Here is a 21433-nt window from a genome sequence, read left to right as displayed (position 1 = left end):
TCCAGGGTTGTTCTAAGTCTCAAATGAGGTAATATTTGTAAAGTGCTTTACAAACCCTATAAATGTTGTTGTTATAATACCCTCCTTTCCAAACTCTATGCCAGTAAGTAATTCTTAATTGAGGGTCCCTAGAAAGATTTCAAAGGGGTCTCTCAACTTGATGTGGAAAAAATTATATCTTTATTTTCACTAGCCTCTAATTGAAATCTAGTGTTTTTCTCATTTATGAGTATAGTAAACTAGTAGACTGCCCAAGGGGTTTGTGACCAAAAAAAGGTTAAGAACTTTCGCTCTGTGGTCTAGCCTAACCGGCCTTTTTGTTTGTTACACACTGCACTTATCTCCAGGCTCCAGACCTTTGTCTTTTGCCTAGAGACCTGTTGTCTCTATGCCATGAATACTCTTACTCTTCACCTCTGCTTTATAGAATTCCTTACTTCTTTCAATTAAGGGGCAGCTAGGTGGTGCAGTGGATAGAGTGCTGGGCCTGGAGTCAGGAAGACTCCTCTTCATGAATTCAAATCCGGATTCAGATACTAGCCATGTGACCCTGGGCAAATCACTTAATTCTGTTTGCCTCAATTCTTCATTGGTAAAATGAGCTGATGAAATAAATGGCAAACCATTCCAGTATTTTTGCCAAGAAAACCCCAAATGGAGTCACGAAGAATCAGACACAACCAAAAAATGACTGAACAACAATTAAAACTTCTTTTGAGACTTGGTTAAAATACTTCTATGTGAAGCTTTTGGTGCTCTTTCAGTGACAGCTAATGCCTTCCCTTCCTAAAGTACCTTGAATTTATTTTGTGTTTATTCTTTATATACTTATACACGTAAATGCTTTCTCCTTTGTTTGAGAGATCCCTTGAGAGAAGAGACTTTCATTTTTGTCTTTATATTAACTAGGAGGCTAGGTGACATGGTGGATAGAGTGCTGGTCCTGAAATCAGGAAGGAGCTGAGTTCAAATATAGCCTCAGACACTTACTAACTGTGTGACCCTGGGCAAACCACTTAACCTCTGTTCACCTCAGTTTCCTCATCTATAAAACTAGGATGATAATAGCACCTACCTTCCATGATTGTTATGTGGATCAAATGAAATAATAATTGTAAAGCGTTTAGGAAGTGCCTGGTTATATAAATGTTAGCTGCTGTTGTTAGTATTGTTATCATCATGCCTAACACAGTGCCTGGCATATAGTCGACACTGGAACATAGGCTTTAACATAGAATAGATGGAAGGAAGCAATATGAAATGTCTGGAAAAGTTGGCTGAAATGAAATTGTAAAGGACTTTAATGCCAAACTTGCATTTTATGTGAGAGGAACCAGGGAGCCATTGAAAATTTTTTAATTGTGGACTAACATGATCCAACCTGTGCCTTTGGAATATTATTTTGGCAGTAATGTAGAATGAATGATAGAGGCAAAGAGATTGGAAATAAGTAGATACCAGTTAGGAGCTGTTGCAATAAAGAGGCTGGAGGAACTTCTTTCTGCAGAGGGTTTTTCTTGAGTTCTCTTCTCCATACAATGAAGAGAACCTGAGTCCACTAGACCTGACAAGGACCTCACCTAGTGTGGTGGCTGTGTGAGAGCAAAAAAGGGGAACAATACAATAGTACAGGTAGACTAGATAAGACTTGGCAACTGCTTAGATATTTGGTGGGGGTAGTTTGGAAAAAATATAGGGTGACTGATAGTTGTGTACCTAGTTGGAAGGATGGTATCCTCCTTAGAAATAGGAAATTTGGAAAAGGGATGGGTTTTAGGTTTAATGAATTGTATAGGTATAATCTAGTTGAAATTCATGTGGGTCATACAAGTTGAGATATTTAGCAAGCAGTTGATAGGTAGGTAATGTACTCTGTATTTAGACCTATTCTGTATCTGTGAATCTAGGAGATTTTTAATCAGGGTTCGGGGAAGTGGGTCTTTTTTTTTTTTATCTATACCACTCCCCTCCCCCCCAAAAAAAGACTCCTATCAATAATCTTTTCTAAGATCCAGTAATCAATTAATCCCGAAGACTCTCCCTCATAAAGAAATTTTTAGTTTTTAATGTTTTTAGGGCACTGTACCAAGCTGCTCTCCCGCATCAAAATGTAACTTTTTTTCTTTCTTTCGTTCTTTCTTTCTTTCTTTCTTTTTTTTTTTTTTACAAAATTATGTAGGGATATTGCTATTTATAGAGGTGAGAAAAGGATTTGAATAATATACTACTAATCATGTATCGTAAGTACCAGTGGGTTAGGCAGGTAGCAAGTTCTAATTGCTACTACCCCAGGAGAAATCAGTACTACTATTCTTTAGAAATTGGTAGTAGCATTTTTCATTTATGATTTAGTCAGGGTCATGGTCACTGCTGCAGATATGAATAGAACCCAGTACATTTCTATTCCATTGTTATCTAACTTGGTAGTAGATCTTTTTGTTAGCTTGATAGTATGTTTATTAAGCACTCACTGTGCTATTACTGGACATACAAATATAAAGTAAGGTATCTTGCTTTTGCCTTCAGGAAGGAGTACTCAGGGCACCAATAGCATGGTTTGGAATGTGAGCAGGAAGTGATGTGGAGGCCTGGTTCAGGGTAAGATGAGGAGAAAGCTCACCTGTTCAGAGCGATTCTAGGGGCAGAATACAAATTTTACCAGAAATTAACACAGGTGAAATAAGGAGTCAATTGCTTTACTATTTACCAAGTCTTCCATATACTTTTGTCAGACCTCTCACTTGCTTCCCATGTCCAATAAATACCGAGACCCATTGGCTCTTCCTTCACGTTCTCTGGCATGCACACTTTATCTTTCTGTTCTAATTGCCACTATCCTTGTACAGGATCTGGAACATTTTGCTGCTCTCCTAACTGTGGTCTCCTAGTCTGCAGTGCCTTCTGTTTCAGTTATGCTTCAACCAAATGCATCTTTCTTATGCACTAATTTGATTGTATTATTCATCTCAAACCCTTTAATGATTCCCTACTATCTACTGAATAAAATATAAACTCAGCTTAGAATTCAAGGCTTGCCATAATTTTGCTGTGCTCTGACTTTCTAGCCTTAGCTGACATCATACTGATTGATATGTGCTCCACTTCAAAGAAACTGTACTATTTGCTGTTGCCTGCACATTTCCTCAGTTTTCACAGAATTCCAGAATTTCAAAATTGGGAGCCTTAGTAGCCATCTAGTCCAGAGGTGCTTAACTTTTTTTGTGTCATGATCCCTTTGGCAGTCTGGTGAAGCTTGTGGATCCCTTTTCCACTTCCAGTCCTTTGTTAACATCAACTATTTCTTTCCCCTTTCTTCTTTATATTTAACTAACTTCAATTTCTCATAGTGACTAGCACATTGTGAGTACATAGTAACTTTTGCTATTGTCGTGGATAAATTGTAGCAATCAAAATATGAAATTGCCCTCTCTAAAAATTGCTGAAAATTTTTTTAAGGTAAATAGGAATTATTTGGAAAAATAAGGACAAAATAAGCATTCTTTTGGAATAGCAAAGATGGGCAATTATTTTCAACTGCAGTTGTAACTGGAACTATTGATTCAATTTTAACAAAACTGAATAGAATCAGAGGCAAAAGTAATACTATGATCAACTTTCAGTTATGCATATTAAAGAAGGGGTGAGAGTGTTACAGCAGATAATCCAAAAATCATGTATATTTGGCTTTGAAATGGTAGACCTTATTGCTTCCTCTCCCCCACTCCCCAAAAGGAGAGTCATCATACTGTTTATCTTTTGTCTAATGTAATTTTAAGGTCAGGCTTCATTTTTCAGTGCAAATAGCAAGTAATCACAGAGGGAGGCAGGCAAAAAGGTATTATGACACAGAAAAGCCAACCTGAGAAAAAAAGGATTAAGAATTACCACAGAGAATTTTGCCCCTGTATGCATATCTCCCCTGTTTTCCTGGGGGGAGGGTGTGGGGGAAGAAAATAGGAAATATCCCTGTGGATTATAGGGTGTCTGTGACTCCAGTAAATAATTAATCCTGTTTTCCAAAAATAAAGTCTTTGGTAATATAATATAAGGGTATAATATGCATATATCTTGGCCATAATTTTTAAAATCAACTTTTGAAAATAAACGAGAAGTTGTACTAATATTTTATACACTATATGTGTGTCAGGAGTGTCTGTAGCACAAAAAAATCCCAAAAAACACAACTGGATTTTTTTGTGCATGAGTTTCTCCATCCAGAAAGCTGAGATTTAAGCAGGGCTTATTCTTTCAGTAGGAGGTACTACTATCCTTGTTACACAACTATTATATTCATCGGCTATTCCATACATGCTTCACTAGTACTAATATATCTGCTTTTACCATCTAGGTATAACCGAGTTGTCACCTATTTTAAGAATTAGACTTGTCACACCCAAAGAACAGAGAGGGTCATAGAAATCAAGGTTTTATTTTATTAAGAGAGCTTTTTATCCACCTTCTACTAGGGTAGACAATGACTCAATTGTCTATCTCGACTTTGGATTTTCTTAGATAATCCCAATTTTAGGAAATATGATATATTTGTAACAAGACTTTCAAAGCTTTGTTCGTTTGTCTTACCACATGGCCCAGATTTTATTTTGGAAAACTGCTGTGCTTGTGCTCCTTATTAATCCTATAATACTTCCAGCTCTCTTCAAAGGAATGGTGAGGCTTCCTTTGGTAAAGGATCAATTATATTATTAAAAACAAGTTTAATTTTCCTGGAATTGTCAGGTCAACTTAATTTGGTTCCCATTTGACTTAGAAGGTAGTGGAATCTTTTATACATGTTATATAAGTTGAACCTACCTAAAAAGTGAAGGTCCATAGGTAGAGAAGATAACTATAAAACCTCCACCTTATACTTAATAAAGGTTACTTTACTTTTTTCTTTGGTGATAAATCTGAGAAACATGAGATAATAAATATGTGACAAGTAGATATACTTAATGGATGAGTATTCCTGAAAACAAGAAATAGACTATATAATCCACTTTCTTGCTTTTTTCAAACTGATGCTAGAGGAGCAGATATTTTTCCATTTTGCTTTATAGTTTTCACTTGTAAGTAGTATTTTCCAAAGGTTGTCTGTCTGTCTTTCTTTCTTTCTCTCTCTCTCTCTCTCTGTATAGAATTATAGCAGAATTTTCTAACAAAATTGTTTAGGTAAAACATTATGAGCCTCTGTTGTGGCATCTATAATCTGAAAGACAAGTGTGCTTTCTTTTGTTTCTGACTTTTGTCTTTTTAAAATTACTTTATTTTTTCCTTAATAAATGAGAAATAAGATCTGACATAGTCTTTTCTGTAACTTTTATATGCCAACTTGTATTCTTCCTATTCATCAAACTCATTCCAATTATATATAATGATCTTACATTTATAGGCTAAAATAAATTAATTGGCACAATTTAGCCTATTTTAATGGTTCACTTTTTGAAAAGACATTCCAGTACTCAGGATGAGTGTATCTTGACTTAAGCAAGGTTTTATCTTAAGATTTTATATATTTTACATAAATCATGTAAGTGTATAATAAAGATCTTTTTTATGGATAAAATGTTCAATAAAGATCTTTATTATGGGTGAGGGGGTAACACTTAAATTGCTAAAGACCTGATGAAAAATATGATGAAGAATTTCCTGATTTTTATAGCATTTAATTTCCAACTATGATAATATCATAGTAAATTTAGTTTTTTGTAGGGGGAATACATACTCACTCCTGATGTACGAGGCACATTACCACAGTCTGTCATCTGCCATGTAGCAAAGCAGACCAGTGGGGTGATGGAAGCGCTGGCCTTGACTTGCAGAGAACTGAGCAGGTAGAAATTTGACACACAGAGTTTATTGACTTTTTTCCTTCTCGTTTTTTTTTTTATGGTGGGGGGAGGGTAAGTACAAAAATTGTGTTTTTGAGTTTTCATTCCACTCTCAATGGTACTGGTCAACAAAAGACTCAGAAATGCAATACTATTCTTCAACTCAAAATTAGTTTAATTTTGTCTCTTACTTTTGGTTATCTATTAAACCTATAACCTTTTAAGTTCTTTTCCTTTTCTTTTAAAAACAATCTTACACTATAGATACCTTTCTAGGTTCCTTCTGTACACTTGTGAGCATAAAAGTGCTTATGGATGCTTCTTTTATGAGCTAAAGGTTTTTTTCTCCCACTCTTTTCCTTAGCCATAGGTGAAGGTAATAAAGTTTGAGCCCTACTTGTGATTTACACCGCTAGATCACTACAGATTCATATTCCTTCATTTTTGCCATTGTATTGATACAGATTTTAAAAAGTTAAATTCTTCCTTTCTAATAACTTATGACTGAATCTATTTTGTTTGCCTATACCGTTCATAGGCGAGTATAGAAAACTGAAGGAAGGCTGTAAGGCTGTGATGAGGCCTAAAAAGTTCTTGTTAGCTTAATGCTTTTACTAAGGAAGTGTTCTCATTCTTTCCCAAAGAACACAGTCGTTGGTTTCGTGTACTCTTCTCCTCCCTTTACTTTGCAGTTAACAAGAAAAGTTTAAAAAAAAAAAAAGGTAGAAATGGGATTTTTACCCTTCCCTTCCCCCCCCGCCCGACTCTTGGAGTAATTAAAAAAAAACCGCCAATGGCTTTAAATTTTTTCTCTCTTCAGAAAGAAAAAAAAACATTGCAGTAGTTAAAGTTTCTTACTAAGGTTGTATTAAGTGATTTTTAATATATTAGACTGCATTGTATTTGTTGTCATTGCTGTTAATGATGGCAATTCAGGTTGCTTTAGAAGTGTGCCCAAGGGTTTTAAAAGGGGGCTTTCAGTATAATTATGTTATGAAACTACTGCCCTGTGGCCCATATTAGAGATATAACTGTTTCTTCTGGTTAAAACAGACTATATTACAAATTCCTTCTTTAGCTAATTACTGTCATTTTGAGGGAAAACTTTACATTCTAGCAGTCTTAGTCTGCTTAATCTAAAAGGGTGGTATTTATGTTTATGGTATTTTATAGTTAAGGGCAGATAAAAATACTGTGGGAACCAAGATCTTTCATGGAATCTCTGAACAGGGAAAATCTGTATACGTGGTCCTTTGGGACTTTTCACAACATTTTCCTTTCCCTCCTTTGTCCATTTGAATTTGTGTTTGGGATTCATTTGCCAGAGACAAAATTATAATATATTTATGTTAGAAATATTTACAATAGTTCTAAGGGAAAGCTATTGTGGTCTTAACGGATTTAGGTATTTGGATACCTTGGAACGTATATCTTTCGGATTTTCCATCTTGTCCTGCTCTCATATCTCCTATTTCTGTTCTAGCATTTGTAATTTGTAATTGTGTGAAATATTCCTTTGTATAATTTTTATTTGAATTAATGCCATGTTTTTATATCCTAAAAAACAGGATTTCAGGAATAGAATGAGGCAGTACAAGATTAGAGTATGGCTAAAGTTTTTACCATAAATTGATTGCAGCTCCTTTCCTGATTTTGGTTTCCTATTTTTATTGTTAGTTTCTTTGCCATACAAAACTGCTTAGTTCCTGATTGAGCATGTTTAGGAAATAACTTGAAGAATAACAGAAAAACTACAGGGGAGAAATTTCAACAAGGGAATGGCGAGTAAAAGTAAAATTTTTTGATTTCTTTTTTTGTATAGAAAAAAATCCCAAAGAAACAGAAACTTGAGTTATGAGGTGCTTGAGATTTTTCAAGATAAATTACTTAATAATTTTTTTCATCTGCTGCATAAATTAATATATTGTGACTACCACAAAATATAACTGTATTATAAGGAGGGCTGCCATGTTGTCCAGATCAATGTAGAAAATTTTATTTAAAAATATTATTGTAATACTAGTGCAAATTTACATTGTTATTAGAAAAAAATAGTTTATGCAGGTCCCACAAAAATCTTTTATTTCCACAATCATTTTCTATTGTGTTTCATAGTTGTGTATAAAAAAAGCTTTGAAAATTATATAAAAGCATGCTGATTTTATTGCTTATAATACCAAAATGATATTTTTCTGTATTCTTCTGTGAATATGAACCATAATCTTATTCTGCAGGATGGTGAAGTGGATGCTGAAGAGCTTCAGAGATGTTTAACACAGTCTGGGATTAGTGGAACCTATTCTCGTAAGATCTACATTTTTTGCTTTTGAAATAGAAAATTAATTCACTTTATTTTTAATTCACTTATTTGGACCTTTGTTCCTTTTTTGCTTAGCACGCTGTATACACTTGTAGGGTCCCAGACTAAAAATGAAAAATAAATCTATCACTTCTGTTAATGGAAGTTTTATCTTTTTGGCTTATATTTTTTTAGATTACTAAATACTCCATAATTTTGAGCTATATTAGCCTAGCAGAGCATTATTTAGTCTGCTGAAAGACAATCTTAATGTAGTTTCCAGAAATTTGTGACTTACACTCAGAAATGAAAATCTTACTTAAAGTAACAGGGCCTTACAGACTCTTCCACCCAAGAGTTAACTGCCACTGTGATTTTGTATAAAGCATCCAGTCACCTATCCCAAAGTGGAATGCAGTGCCAAAGGAAGTAATGGTTTGCCTCTCATTAGAGGTCTTTAAGCAAACCATGGGTCATCACTTGTTAATTAAATTGTAGACAGAATTCTTTTTTTTTTTCAGGTATTGATTGGATGGCCCCAAGATCTTCATGGCTTATTTGTCTTATTTTGAGAATCTTTACATTCCTTTGATACTCAGTTCAAGTGCTCCATCTTTCGTAAAGACCCTTCTTCCCACTTGCCCACCTTTCCCCCACCCCCTGCCAAAATTGTTAGTGTCTGCCTCCTGCAACTAGCTTCTATTTTCTTAGCTGTTCCTTAAGTAGAATACAAGGATTTGACATCAAGGACTGTTTCATTCCCTCTTTGTATTTTTAACATCTAAACTAGTGCCATACTCATAGTATACACCTAATGTTTGTTAAATAAAGATCACTTTTAAGTTGAAGTATATGTTAAAATTTATATTCAGAACATTTACAATTTTTACCTCATCTCATACAATTTTCAGAAGATTAATAATAGAGCAGAAACATAGTATTTTCAAAATAGTCCCGTTGAGGGAAATATTAGACTGTCAAAATTAGCAACCAATGCTCAAGTTAGTATTTGTGATATATAAATGATTGAAAAATTAAAATGAATCATATCCAGCAAGCCTAAATGGATAATTTTTAAAAGTGAGAGTTTTAGTATCTCACTTAGGAATCTTTATAATTAAATAAGATTTCTACTTTTATATTTTTGATTCTTGATTTTAAAAAATATATGCTTAGCATAAGAATTAGTTATCAAAAATGTCACCAGTGATATTGAGCAGTCTCCATTTCAACTTTTCATTATATTTTTCAGCATTCAGCTTGGAAACCTGCAGAATTATGATCTCTATGTTGGATGTATCCTTAAATAAGAAAATGTTTTGAATTGAAAGTTGAATAACTTAGAGTAATTCCATTTTGAATATCACTTTAAGCCAATTAGTAGTTTAAAACTGCTATGGGAAACTAGTGTTTAAAAATATTTCGTAACACCTTCTTCGAGTGCCAACCTTTCTGAGTTTGCATAGAAATTATGCAGAATTTGGCTGTGACTACTGAACTCTTATAGAGTTGAAATACTATGTGTTTTTCTCTTCATTTATTTAGAATTTTGCATTTAGTGAATTCTTCTTGACAGTTATTTTTGTTAAGAAAATAATATCAGAGGGATTTCACAGGAAAAATGGGATTTAATGAATTCAAGGAACTTTGGGCAGTTCTTAATGCCTGGAAGCAGAACTTTATGATGATTGACCAGGACCGAAGTGGGACGGTTGAGCTTCATGAACTGAGTCAAGTAATTGCAGCTATGGGTAAGAAACCATGGAAACTTGAGCATTTAACTAGATGACTGCCCTTTTCTGAATAAATGGAATTCATTTTAGCATTAGGTTGTTGTACTTTAAAGTATAGGGGGTTTATTTTGCCTCAAAGGTCACTCATTTCTGGTTTTGATTCCCAAGTAGCAGACGTAGATGACTTTGGCAAAATTATTTACCTATAATTACTACATTCTGAAAATATGTATTCATGGTAGTTAAAAATGTTTACAAAATAAATTTACAAAAGAGTTGTGCTTACTCTTGCAACTATATTTTTGTCAGGTTGTATTTAAATACTGTTATATTCTTTAATCTATTACAACCACACTTAATTATACTAAATTTAAAGTAAGAAGTTTCAATTTTAAGAACTTCAAGATCAATGGCTATCAGTTCTACTTCTTAATTGTTTGCAGAGTATTCTGTGGTATTCCTACACACAGGCATTTAAGTACTTACAAAGTAAAAAAGTACAAACTCTATACTATTTTCAAAGATTCAATGCAATAAACATTTGACAATAGCAGCTGTAATAACTAAGGGTCTTTTTCTGTCTGCTTTAATGAAAAGGCACATGGATTACTAGCCTCCATTAACTTGCTTTAATCTGACTTAAAAGAGCATTACATTTTAAATAAGGAAAACTCTTCAGTCTTTTTTACACTGATAGTTTATCAAACTGCCTTGTAGATGGAGTTAGCTTTCAGAAATAAACTTTAGTTTAGCTCAAGCTGACTTTTCACAAGTCCAATGCAGTGGTAATAACATTTAACTGTAAATATAGGAAAGCTGATTTTTTTAATGATTACCAATAATTTGAATTGAAAAATTTATCAACAGAGAAATAATCCTCATTCTTATATAAACTTGTATTTTCTTTGGTACATGAAGCTTAAATCCTTTGTATGATATATTTAGGGTTAAAAAAAATGAAGTTTGGTTCTTAATATAATTTTGTTAGAAAATTAATGTACTTTCCAAATGAGGCAAATATCCAGTCTGTTCAAATGGATTCTTATAGAATGTAAGGTAATTTTGTTTTTAAATTAAACAGATTTAGCTGTGTTAATGGAACACATTTATTTTGTTGAGAGTAGTTTAGGAAATTTAGTTTAAAGCAGTGGTCTTCATCAGAATTTTCCTGAAGAACCATATCTTAGCTATGACTATAAAACTGGGAGAAGCCCAAAATGTGTTTACACATATTTTTTGCATTCTCATTAGTTAATAATTAACATTTCTTGGTGAAGGCTTTTCTCTTTATTCTTAGACAATTGTTTAACTCAGATTTTGTTAAAGTATTATTGTAAAGTTTCACGGTGTCATTTATTGACTTTATTTTTTACCTTTTAATTTTTCTTACCCAGTTGTCCCAAGTCTTCTGTATCAAAAATGTATGGTGGAAGTGAGAATATGACAAAATACTAGAGCAAATGCGAAAATTCAGTAGCTAAGGGTCGGGGAGAGCAGTGAAGAGACTCAAGAGTGGCAGATTAGGGTACAGAGCACTAGGGAGCAGTGGTGATCCCCTGGCTTCCGAAAGCTATACTAAGTCCTGCCAAGTCACACATTTCCAAGGCAATTCTTTTAACATTTGAGGAGAATTAGAGAACAGGCCACTTTGCAGTGATGTTAGCAATAATCCATAAAGTATTATGAATGTAATTACAATATTTTGAAATGCAGATGAAGCTCTAATAGGTATAATAATGTTCTTTCCATCAGCTGTGCTATACTTTAAAGACAGGGAAAACTGATGATCTCTTTAGTAGATACTGATGATTAATTTTGACTACTAAGATTTTGTATGTGTTGTGTTTAGTGTAAATTCAGCAAACATTTATTAAATGCCTTCTTTGTTCAAGGCTCTACTAGGTATACAAATCAAAATAGGCTCTACATTCAAGAAACTGACTGGGGGTGGGGCAGATATAATTATTTATGTACAAGTTTACACATAGTGGGGTCAAATAAAGTGATCTGATAAAAGAAAAAGTATCACTTCTAATGAGTAGAGGTGGATCATCAAGTCACTGCTGAGAAAAAATGCTCTTAAGTTGAACTTCAAAGTACAGTGAAGGATTTCAGTAGGCAGAGATGGGAAGGATGTCTGTTCAAAGTATGAACACCCTGGCATGGAAGTAGATGATGTCTGGAATGGGATTTGGGGAAGAGCCAATTGGATTCTCCAGTTTGGTTGGAAAGAAGCTGGATATTACTTTAAGGGTAGAGCCAGATAAGGGAGGGTCCTAGGGTAAGGAGTTGTCTTTAATTAACGTTTACTTATTAAGCAATGAAGAACCAATATAAGTGATAGTGAGCAGGGAAATGATGATATTAAATCCTTATTAGGAAGATTACATGGGCAATGTGCTGTTAAAGGTGAATTGGAGTGGGGAGAGTCTGCAGCAGAGTTCTTAACCTTTTTTATATTGTGAACCTCTTTGATGGTCTGGTGAAACCTATTGGATCCCTTTTCACAATAATGTTTTTAAAAGAATAAAATAAAATAGATTTGTTTCACAGAGGAAGACATTTATGTTGTAATAAGTCACACAGTATGTATTTTTTAAAAGTTCATGACTTCCTAGTTAAAAACATAAATAGATGGGACTTAGCAACAGATTGGATATAAGAGGTAAGGGGTGGGAGAAGGGATAAGGATGACTCCAAAGTTATGTGCATGGGCAGATGACCAGGAGAATAGAATGGTCATGCTATCAATAGAAGTAGCTTTTGTAATGCTGATTACGTTCTGGAAAATGTGATGCAGAAGCAGAAGGCATAGTAGATAGAGGCCTTTATAATAGAGCAAGTATGCAGTGAGAGTAGCTTAGAGCCCTGGACTCAAGTCCTACTTTTCGCATGTATTCGCATGTATAGGTCATGACCCTGGATTAGTAACTTAGGTAGGCAACTCCCCAAGACAGATTACAAAACAGTTACTGATCTGCATTGATAGTGAGAATTTCTTCCGTGGGAATTCTCTAAGTGGATGAAATGACGTTTGGATTTTTTTTAACACTAGGAGTATTCTTGAGACTCAAAAGTTTATCTCTTTCTTGTTTAGGTTATAGGTTAAGTCCTCAGACGTTAACTGCCATCGTAAAGCGTTATAGCAAGAATGGCAGAATCTTCTTTGATGATTATGTTGCTTGCTGTGTGAAGCTCAGAGCACTGACAGGTATTGATTTAAAAACATTGTATTCTGTCTGCTTAAAAATGTTCAGACTTGTGCTTAAATACTTGTTATCAGAATAAATGATATCTGTCATTTTTAAGCACTTCTTTACTGTATAATTTTGATATGTTTTCTCATATTTTGCTAGTTTTAGGATTAATTTTAAAATGCTGAACCTGATTTGTCCTTCAGCATAGGAAAAAAATTGCTCAAACTTTAATCATGAAAGGTTTATTGTTGTTGCTAAGAATTCTAAAGGTCTTATTTAATTGCATGTATAACTATTAAAAGCTTTAAAAACTATACCAGATATTTTAAAAATACAAATTTTACTAAAATAAGTATAAAAATTTATAATTATTTCTGTTTGAAGATTTCTTTAGGAGAAGAGACAGCATGCAACAAGGTTTTGTGAACTTTGTATATGATGATGTGAGTACCATGTTTAACAGATTTAATATTCATTCTGTATTATATTCTAGCTTTCTTGACAAGTGTCCAAAATGATTAAGGGCCCTTGGTACCCTTAATATGTTGTTTTATCCTCTCATAAGTTGTACAAAACCTAAAACTTTAAAATAAAAATTAATTTTTATGTTGAAGATGGAAAGCATACTTCCTGATTTTCCGAACATTTTATTTTTGAATAGCCTGTATCTTCTAGTGTTTGCAAGAGAATATGATATCTTAATTTCTGTGAGTGGCATCATGATTTAGTGGATAGACAAACTTGGCCTTGGAATCAGGAAGACCTGGGTTAACATATGGCTTCCGACATATAGTAGTTGCATGCCCTGGGCAAGTGAATCACCTGCCTCTCTGTAACGCTCTTAAAGTATGCGCTCTAAGTGTAAGTTAGAGAGCAAATGTGCATTTGCTTTGGTAGTTTTCTATTTTCAAGGAAATCATAGGTCTACTTCAGATTCTATTCTTTTCTTTTTTAAATAAAAAATTGACTGGAAGTTGGTTTCCTTCTAGGAGAAAAAAGTAAGCCTTCAAATCTTGGTGTTAATAATCACTAACAAATTTCTAAACTTAACCTTTTTATTTCTATTACTAATCTCATTTTTGAAGCTGTATACACACACACACACACACACACACACACTCTCTCTCTCTCTCTCTCTCTCTCTCTCTCTCTGGCATATGCCCTTCTTGTGTTTTAATATTTAGGGTATTTTTGTTTATGCTGGTTTGATTTATATTTATCAGTAGCTAAATACACCTCAAAAAAAGCTTTAACAAGTATATTTTCTAACATACAATTTTATTTTTATTATCTGACAAGTAACTCACTGCCTGGTGGCTATTAACCTTGTTGAAATATAGAAGTGATAGAGATGTTTTTTGTCAAGAACATGACTTAATAATAATATATTAGTTATATATACTTTTGTCAAGCTGGAGTTTGAACTATTGTTTTATTAGAAACTGGTTTGAATGGCCAGGCCTTTGAGATTTCCAAAGGGGGAAATTATGAAAATACTTCTATGGTAATGTAGTCGGATGACTTAATTAAAATCAAAGTACAAAACCCTCACAAAACGACACTAGGAATTTTGACATTTTGACAGGAATTGAGGGTTGCAGTTATTCTCGTACCTTTATTTTCTTGTTGCCAAGACAGCTCATGGTAAAATAATATTTTTTAAGAATCATCTGTGAGCATACTTTTCTTTTTGTCAACTGGTAACTTTGCTTTTTGTTTTAGTTTTTGCAGGGTACTATGGCCATATGAGTGCCCAACTGATAAAGAATGTTGGGGGAGAGAGAGAATCCTGTGAATTCTTCTGCTCAGAAAGAACTATAACTAAACCTGTTGTGAACTCCAGCTCTTCTGGACTTCTCTTTGTTCCTGCCTGTATCTGTATAACTGTTTTAATTTTAGTGCACAGTTCAGAGCAATAAACATGGTTTTGTTTACGATGTCATAATCTGAAAAAGCATTACTGCATATTTTTCATCTACATAATGTAAAATCCTATATTATGATTAATGAAAAGTAAATACCAAGCATGAGACTGATCTTTTTACCTTTACAGTCTTGGGTGATTTTGGCTTTAGAATGTATTTAACCAGAATGATAAATTGAAGAATGGTTAGGTAAAAAGTCTAAAACTTGAAAATAAGCTTTTTCCTGTAGTTTATAAACATTATCTATAAACATTAGGAAATTAATGAGAAGGAACTGGGTTTTTATACCAATGTTTGTTATTCATGTAATTATGAAGCAAAAACTTAATTGTACCTAAAGGGGAAAAACAGAAGTAGCAATCTGATGATCAGTTGCCTGAGAGTTACCACAGTATTTTCTTATGTGAACCAGTAGACCTAAGATTTTCTTTGCTGTTCTTTGCTAACACATTTTTTCCATCTGTTTTATTTGTTTATTTTAGTGACAAGCTTATATTTCACAGTTTTATTTGACCTCCTCACTTTCATTAGTGAAAGTAAAACCTGAAAGCATGAAGTTAAGGGAATGTGGTTTACATCCCAATATCTTTAATGAAGGTACTTTGAATGGAAATGTCAGCATCTATTATTTACTGTAAGTTTTACATGGTGCCAAAATAATGGTTGAAAATTTAAAAGAACTCAGCCAACTAGTTGTTTTGTTTAAGCAGTATTTTTTAAAAACAAATTTGACTTATTTGATTGAGTTGTTTTGGCACCAGTCCAGCAACAAGCATCAGTGTGCTAGGCACTATAAAAACTTAGAACTTCACTTAGAACTCCATATTATTATCATGTTGCAATAACTGAATGATTGACTCTTTTTGGCCTACCATTAGTAGATAAATTAACTGTGGGGAAGTGTTTTATTTTATTTAGCCTGATGTGGTGATAAAAACAAAGAACTAGACATCAGGAGACCTGGATTCTAGTCCCATCACTACCATTAGCTAGTCACAACTTCAGTGAGAACAGTTTCCTTATTTATAAGCTGAAGGGGTTGAACTGTAATACCTCTATGGACCCATTTATCTCTAAGCTTCTAGCCCTCTTACTTCATAGACATTTCCAATTTTATCTTAAACATTTCAAGGAACTTCAAAATAGGAAAAGACTAAGTTATATATTACTTGAAAACCTTCTGAAGGGTTAGTGGCGCTGTATAACATGAGAACATGGTTAACATGTGCTATATGAGCTAAGTGATATGCAGTTTTTTCTCTAGTTTCCAAAAAGTAATTTAACATTTAAAGTTACAGTGGTTTAGGAGAAATAACAATTATCCATTTAAAGTGTGAGGGCAGATGGCAGCATATTGATAAAAACTTTCATAGCTCAAATAGAAATTTAAATCAACATTCACTTTTATAATTTCTGAAAAGTAAAGTATAGCCAATTTGACATTGCTAGTCTACAGTAACTGGTTGCCTTTAAATTTCAGTAAGTAATATGTATATTTTTAAACTTGAATGTTTAAAGAGGACTTATCTGGAAACCATGCAGAATCTTTAAATTCTTTCTACTCCCATAAATACCTTTCCCCTCTTAAATACTGCCTACTCCCATCAACTGTTCAGTCTGCTTTCATATGACAACAGTTTGTCAGTGTAGGAAGAAGTTGACTGAGCCATAGTAAAATATGTATTTTTGGTTTAGACTTTACAGAAAGAATCATAAGCTGTAGCTAACAGTAGAGGTAAGGACTAGATCTTTTATTGCTTTGGCATAGGGAAATCCCAGGAGATGAAACTCCCTCTACTAATGCAGGTCTGCATCCTCTCAGCAACTGACAGTCTTGGAGAATTGCCAAGGCACAGAGAGGTAAGGTACTTGACCAGATAGTATGTGTCAATTAAGTAATCAAGCCCAAGTGCCCAAGTGTTCCTGGCTTCAAGGCCTGCTGTCTACCCACTATACCAGAGTTGCCAAACTTGGAACCTGTAAACTCTGTAGTGTTGCCTGAACCAGATTAAAATGTAATTGGGAGATGTTTAATAAAATAAATAAAAATACACTACAACATAAATAATATTAATTGGTGATTTTCTAAGTCAATATGCATCCTTCAAGAATCATTTCTGTTTGAGTTTGATACCACTGCAGTATGTCATCCTGCCTCTCTATTATAACTAACTGTTATTGACAACTAATTTGCTCAGTTTAAACATCCTTTTTATCGAGTATGATAATTCCATACTTTTCTTTTATAAGATGTATACTCCAAGTCCCACTGCCTTTTGCACATGGTGGTTAAAGGTTGAGGTGAAAACTTAGAACTGCATTAAAATCACCATTTACATTTCTGTCAAACACTTTGTTTTGAAGTTTTCATGTATTTTTAATTTTTCTTATAAATTTCCAAATAATCTTATTGCTTTTTACATTAAATATTTTTGTAAAATATTAAGCATAATTATGATTTTGTTCAGTATTTTTGATATTAAAATGCAACCAACTCTTGAAGTCCTTACTCTTTTTGTGTTACAGTGATTACAATAATATCTATAAAATATCCAAATCAGTGACTTAAAAATTTAGATGTATATAGAGCTTGGTGTGTGCTCGTGACTGGATTATAAGTGTGGTTGGTTGGTTGATTTTGTGAAGCCAGTCCTATTCTAAGTCTTCTTGTTAGTGTTGTAAATTATTGAGTAATTTACACTGTCAATGTACAAGTGCTTTTATTTGTACAGTAAACAATGATCCAAGTCATCTTGAGAATTTTTTTTAGAAATAAACATCCAAATAGCTTTCTGTAAAGTTTTGCATTATACAAAATCTGTTAACATACATATTATGAGATGCTACAATTCATAAAAACAGTGCAGTAGTTCACCTAGGTCTAAAAAACTGCCAGATTATAAATATCAGGCATTGCAATTCTATGTTGTTAAGGTGGCAGCATATTTTCAGTTCCAATGATAAGGAAGTGTGGAGCCATCTTAATGAGCAGCCTTAATATTGTCCATCTTAAACTTAATGCCAGGTAATTGGATTGTGCTCTTTTAAACTTCATAAGCATGCATTCGGCAAGCAAAGTAGCACAAAATAAAAAAAAATGCATTCATGAATTATAAGTATTTGCCACATGTATTTGTGTTTAGAAAAGGCATTTTGTCCATGAAGTAAATGTTTGGGTTTCATTGTGATTTATGCTTTATGCATCATTTTAAAAAAATATCAAAATTCACTCTTGTGATTATTTCTCTAACTGAAATAGGGAAATCAAATGAAATGTAATCTTGCATGTTGTCATCACTCAGATTAATCAAACTTTAATAAATTACCTGTAAGAAACTAGGTTTTCGTCTTTGAAATAAAGTTCTTAAAGTCACCATCTGTAATAATATATTTTCTCCTATTATAGGATAGCAGTGCTTGGGAAATTAACAGGTATATTAACATTTTCACAAAAATCCAGGAAAATATATATAGGAAATAAAACTCACAAGGATGGTAAATCTTTTTCTCCCTCCAGTCATTTGAAAATGCAGCACAAGTAGTTTATTGACTTCTCTTGAAAGAGACATCAAAAGTATGCTGGAATTTTTTTTTTTTTTTGACTAGAGCTTAATATAGGGAATTTTATCCATTCTGTTTCAGCTTCTTCAAATAAAGGTTTCTTTTAGTGTGTGTATAGAATCAGACCAACGAAGGATAGCCAGCCCCTCTACAGTTTTGGAAGTGTTTTGGACCATTCTGCACTTTAGTTGGGGCTTTAGACTAATTATATTTGGATAATGTTTACATGCTTTTTGATGGTCCTAAAGCCACAAGCTCACATTGCCATATATTGAGCTACAGAACTGTTCTTCACTGCGTTCATTACTACTCTAGTAACCTGCAACAGCTTTGGAAGCTTCCTCCAAAATCTCACATCCTCCCTATGTGTGTTTATATATTACTCTGTACTTCTAAACCATCATTTATGCTAACTTTTGCCCATTTATTTGTTTTTCTTGGGCACATAGGGAATGTCATTGATATATAATGAAAAGACTCATAATTGAATGTTACTTCTATTCACATAGTCTGGTAAAGACAACTTGGCTTTTTATAGTATTTTGGGAATAATGAAATTCATTAGTGTTACCTGTAGTAGGTTTTGGCAATGCTTTCATATTGCTTACTATTAGGAAATGAGTTGGGCAGGGTGTGGTGCTGAATTTGCCATGTGATTTACTTGGGTAGCCGTAGAAGCATTTCTTTATGGTTCCCATGTTACACTAAGGCATACGATTAAATGGGCAATTCGGGAACCTTTTGGGTAATGAAGTTACCTTTTAGTGGCCATATTTTTGAGATTTGTGCCAGACAGAATGGCCTGATGCTACCCTCCATCACTTCCAGGATTGCTAAAGTCTGCCCTATAATAAGTGAATACAAATACAGCTAGCCATGGGCCTTCACAAGCAAATGAAGTTTAATTAGATAGTACTATTTAATTATAAAAATATACATTGCTACAGTTATTGTAATTTCAAAGGAGTAACCAAACAGTGCAAGTATACATGCCCCAGAACTGTACAGATTAGAAATCCATTTTTCTTTGATATCATGGGCTAATTTTTGATTGACTCTGAGGTGGCATTCTCCTTTGAATGTTGGTCTAAAATTTTCCCTTATCTATCTTTCCAAAATTGTAACCCTATAACAAAACACAAAAGTTGTAAAATTTGGCTTTCTGTCCTATGCTCTCCAGAACCTACTAATTGGTCAGAGTGCTCATTGATGACATTTGCTCAATGCATGCTACTTTAGTATGTTTGCTTTTGTTTCAACATTTATGTAAAGCAAGAGTGTTTTCCTTGTGCCAGTTTTAGGTTTCTTATTAAAGTTAGGGTTGTCAAGCCAAATAAATTACTAACATTCCTCAATTTCACTTTGTATTTGAAAGTTCCACAATGTCAATAGAAGGGCCAACTATTTCACTATTAGATTTTATGTCATATATTAGAAAATAATTCTTGCAAATACAACTTTTCTCCTTTAGGGAAGGGACTAAGAAATGCATAGAAATTTATGTAAATGAAAAAAACAGGTATTATTCATTTTCCAAACTAAGGAAAAGATAAATAAATACATGGTGTGTTATGTAAAATTTTCAGTTTAAAATTAAGTTATACATTTAAAGATTAGATATCTTGCACAACAGGACAAATGATTTTACAAAGGAAATTGCTATTTTAGTGAGTCTTTTTCGGGTTATAACAAAGACACTTTAAAAAAAATTTCCTTAATTTTAAATGTAATAGTTTTTACCATGCATCCACATAGTCCCACTACTCAGTGTCCTGATAAACCCAAGTAAAATGCAGCACTGTTCTTATAATTAAGTGATTTTTTAAAAAATACATCAGCACCATCATGCTTCTATTTGGTGCTACACCTAATAAAAAATGTTGGAAATACAGTTAGCCCCTCAAGAAGTTTCTATCTTAATTATCTGAAGATAGGCAACCACCTTTGATGCCTTTAGACAATATTCATTTATGTGTTTGAAATAGCTCAATTGTCTCATATAAATAGTCCAGAAATTATTTCCTTCGTTCTTGAATTCTATATGTACATTATAATATCAGTACAGCTTTTATAGTTTAACTCCCTGTATGCTTTTTTAGCTACCAAAAATCTGAAATAATTTTTACATTGCAATTTACATTTTTTCTATTTACAGTTATTTTCAGAGGGTTATTGCAAAACTATTTGTGCAAATGGTTTATGCTGTCAATATCACATAATCTTTGAAGAAAACATTTGCTAAAAAATAAATATTTCTGTACAGTTACTTCAAAGTCACCTTCGTGATTTCATGCTACATAGTATGAGTAAAGACAAAGGGAACAGTATAGTTTGTTTTGGTGAGCTGTTTCATTATGTTAGAAACATTCCAGGATATTTACTACTTAAACAAAGGTACAATGAATGAGATTTTTTCCTTAGTCAACTTATATGGTTGAAATCTTTTAAGTGATTAAAAAAGCATTCCTTTCAAAATATACTTTTCATTTGGTTTAGTATTTTGAAATGTATTATCAGCATCAGAAAACATTCTAACTTTTTTTTCCAATTACAATTGTAATATTTCATATTTTAGTCACAAATGCACACTTGATACTATGCCTTCCATTAAAATCAAAGGGAATTATATGGTTGCAACTAGAGATTTTTGAAATGTTTTTCTTAAGGACTTTCTCAAATTTTTTTTAGAGAAAAAATATTTGCCTTCAATCCAAAGATATGATATAATGTTTTATAATGACACACAGAGAAGCTACTTGTTAAAAATAGGGAAAATATAAATTCCGAGATAGTAATAGTATCTTTTGTTACAGCACACTCCAAGAGGACTTAAGAAGTGTTACTGTAAAATTAAAAATTTTGTTTTCATAATGATTTTGATAAACCATGA

At 33.1% G+C, this 21433-nt stretch overlaps 1 protein-coding gene across 2 annotated transcripts in view; it reads left to right on the top strand.

The window, feature by feature from the left end:
- Positions 1-15011, top strand: part of GCA (grancalcin) — a 33719-nt gene extending 18708 nt beyond the window's left edge. The window contains exons 3-8 of one of the 2 annotated variants that reach the window (XM_027866201.1): positions 8063-8132; positions 9380-9423; positions 9731-9878; positions 12958-13071; positions 13442-13500; positions 14780-15011. In XM_027866201.1, the coding sequence (XP_027722002.1) occupies positions 8063-8132; positions 9380-9423; positions 9731-9878; positions 12958-13071; positions 13442-13500; positions 14780-14806 (462 nt within the window). In that variant the 3' untranslated portion in view covers positions 14807-15011. The remainder of the gene's footprint in view (positions 1-8062; positions 8133-9379; positions 9424-9730; positions 9879-12957; positions 13072-13441; positions 13501-14779) is intronic. The other variant, XM_027866202.1, reaches the window with a different exon arrangement.
- The last annotated feature ends 6422 nt before the right edge of the window (positions 15012-21433 follow it).

Source organism: Vombatus ursinus, unplaced genomic scaffold (assembly GCF_900497805.2).
Source record: "Vombatus ursinus unplaced genomic scaffold, bare-nosed wombat genome assembly UNPS02014779.1, whole genome shotgun sequence".
NCBI lineage: Eukaryota > Metazoa > Chordata > Mammalia > Diprotodontia > Vombatidae > Vombatus > Vombatus ursinus.
The sequence above is the reverse complement of the archived record's forward strand: the minus strand, read 5'-3'. Positions and strand labels throughout refer to the sequence as shown.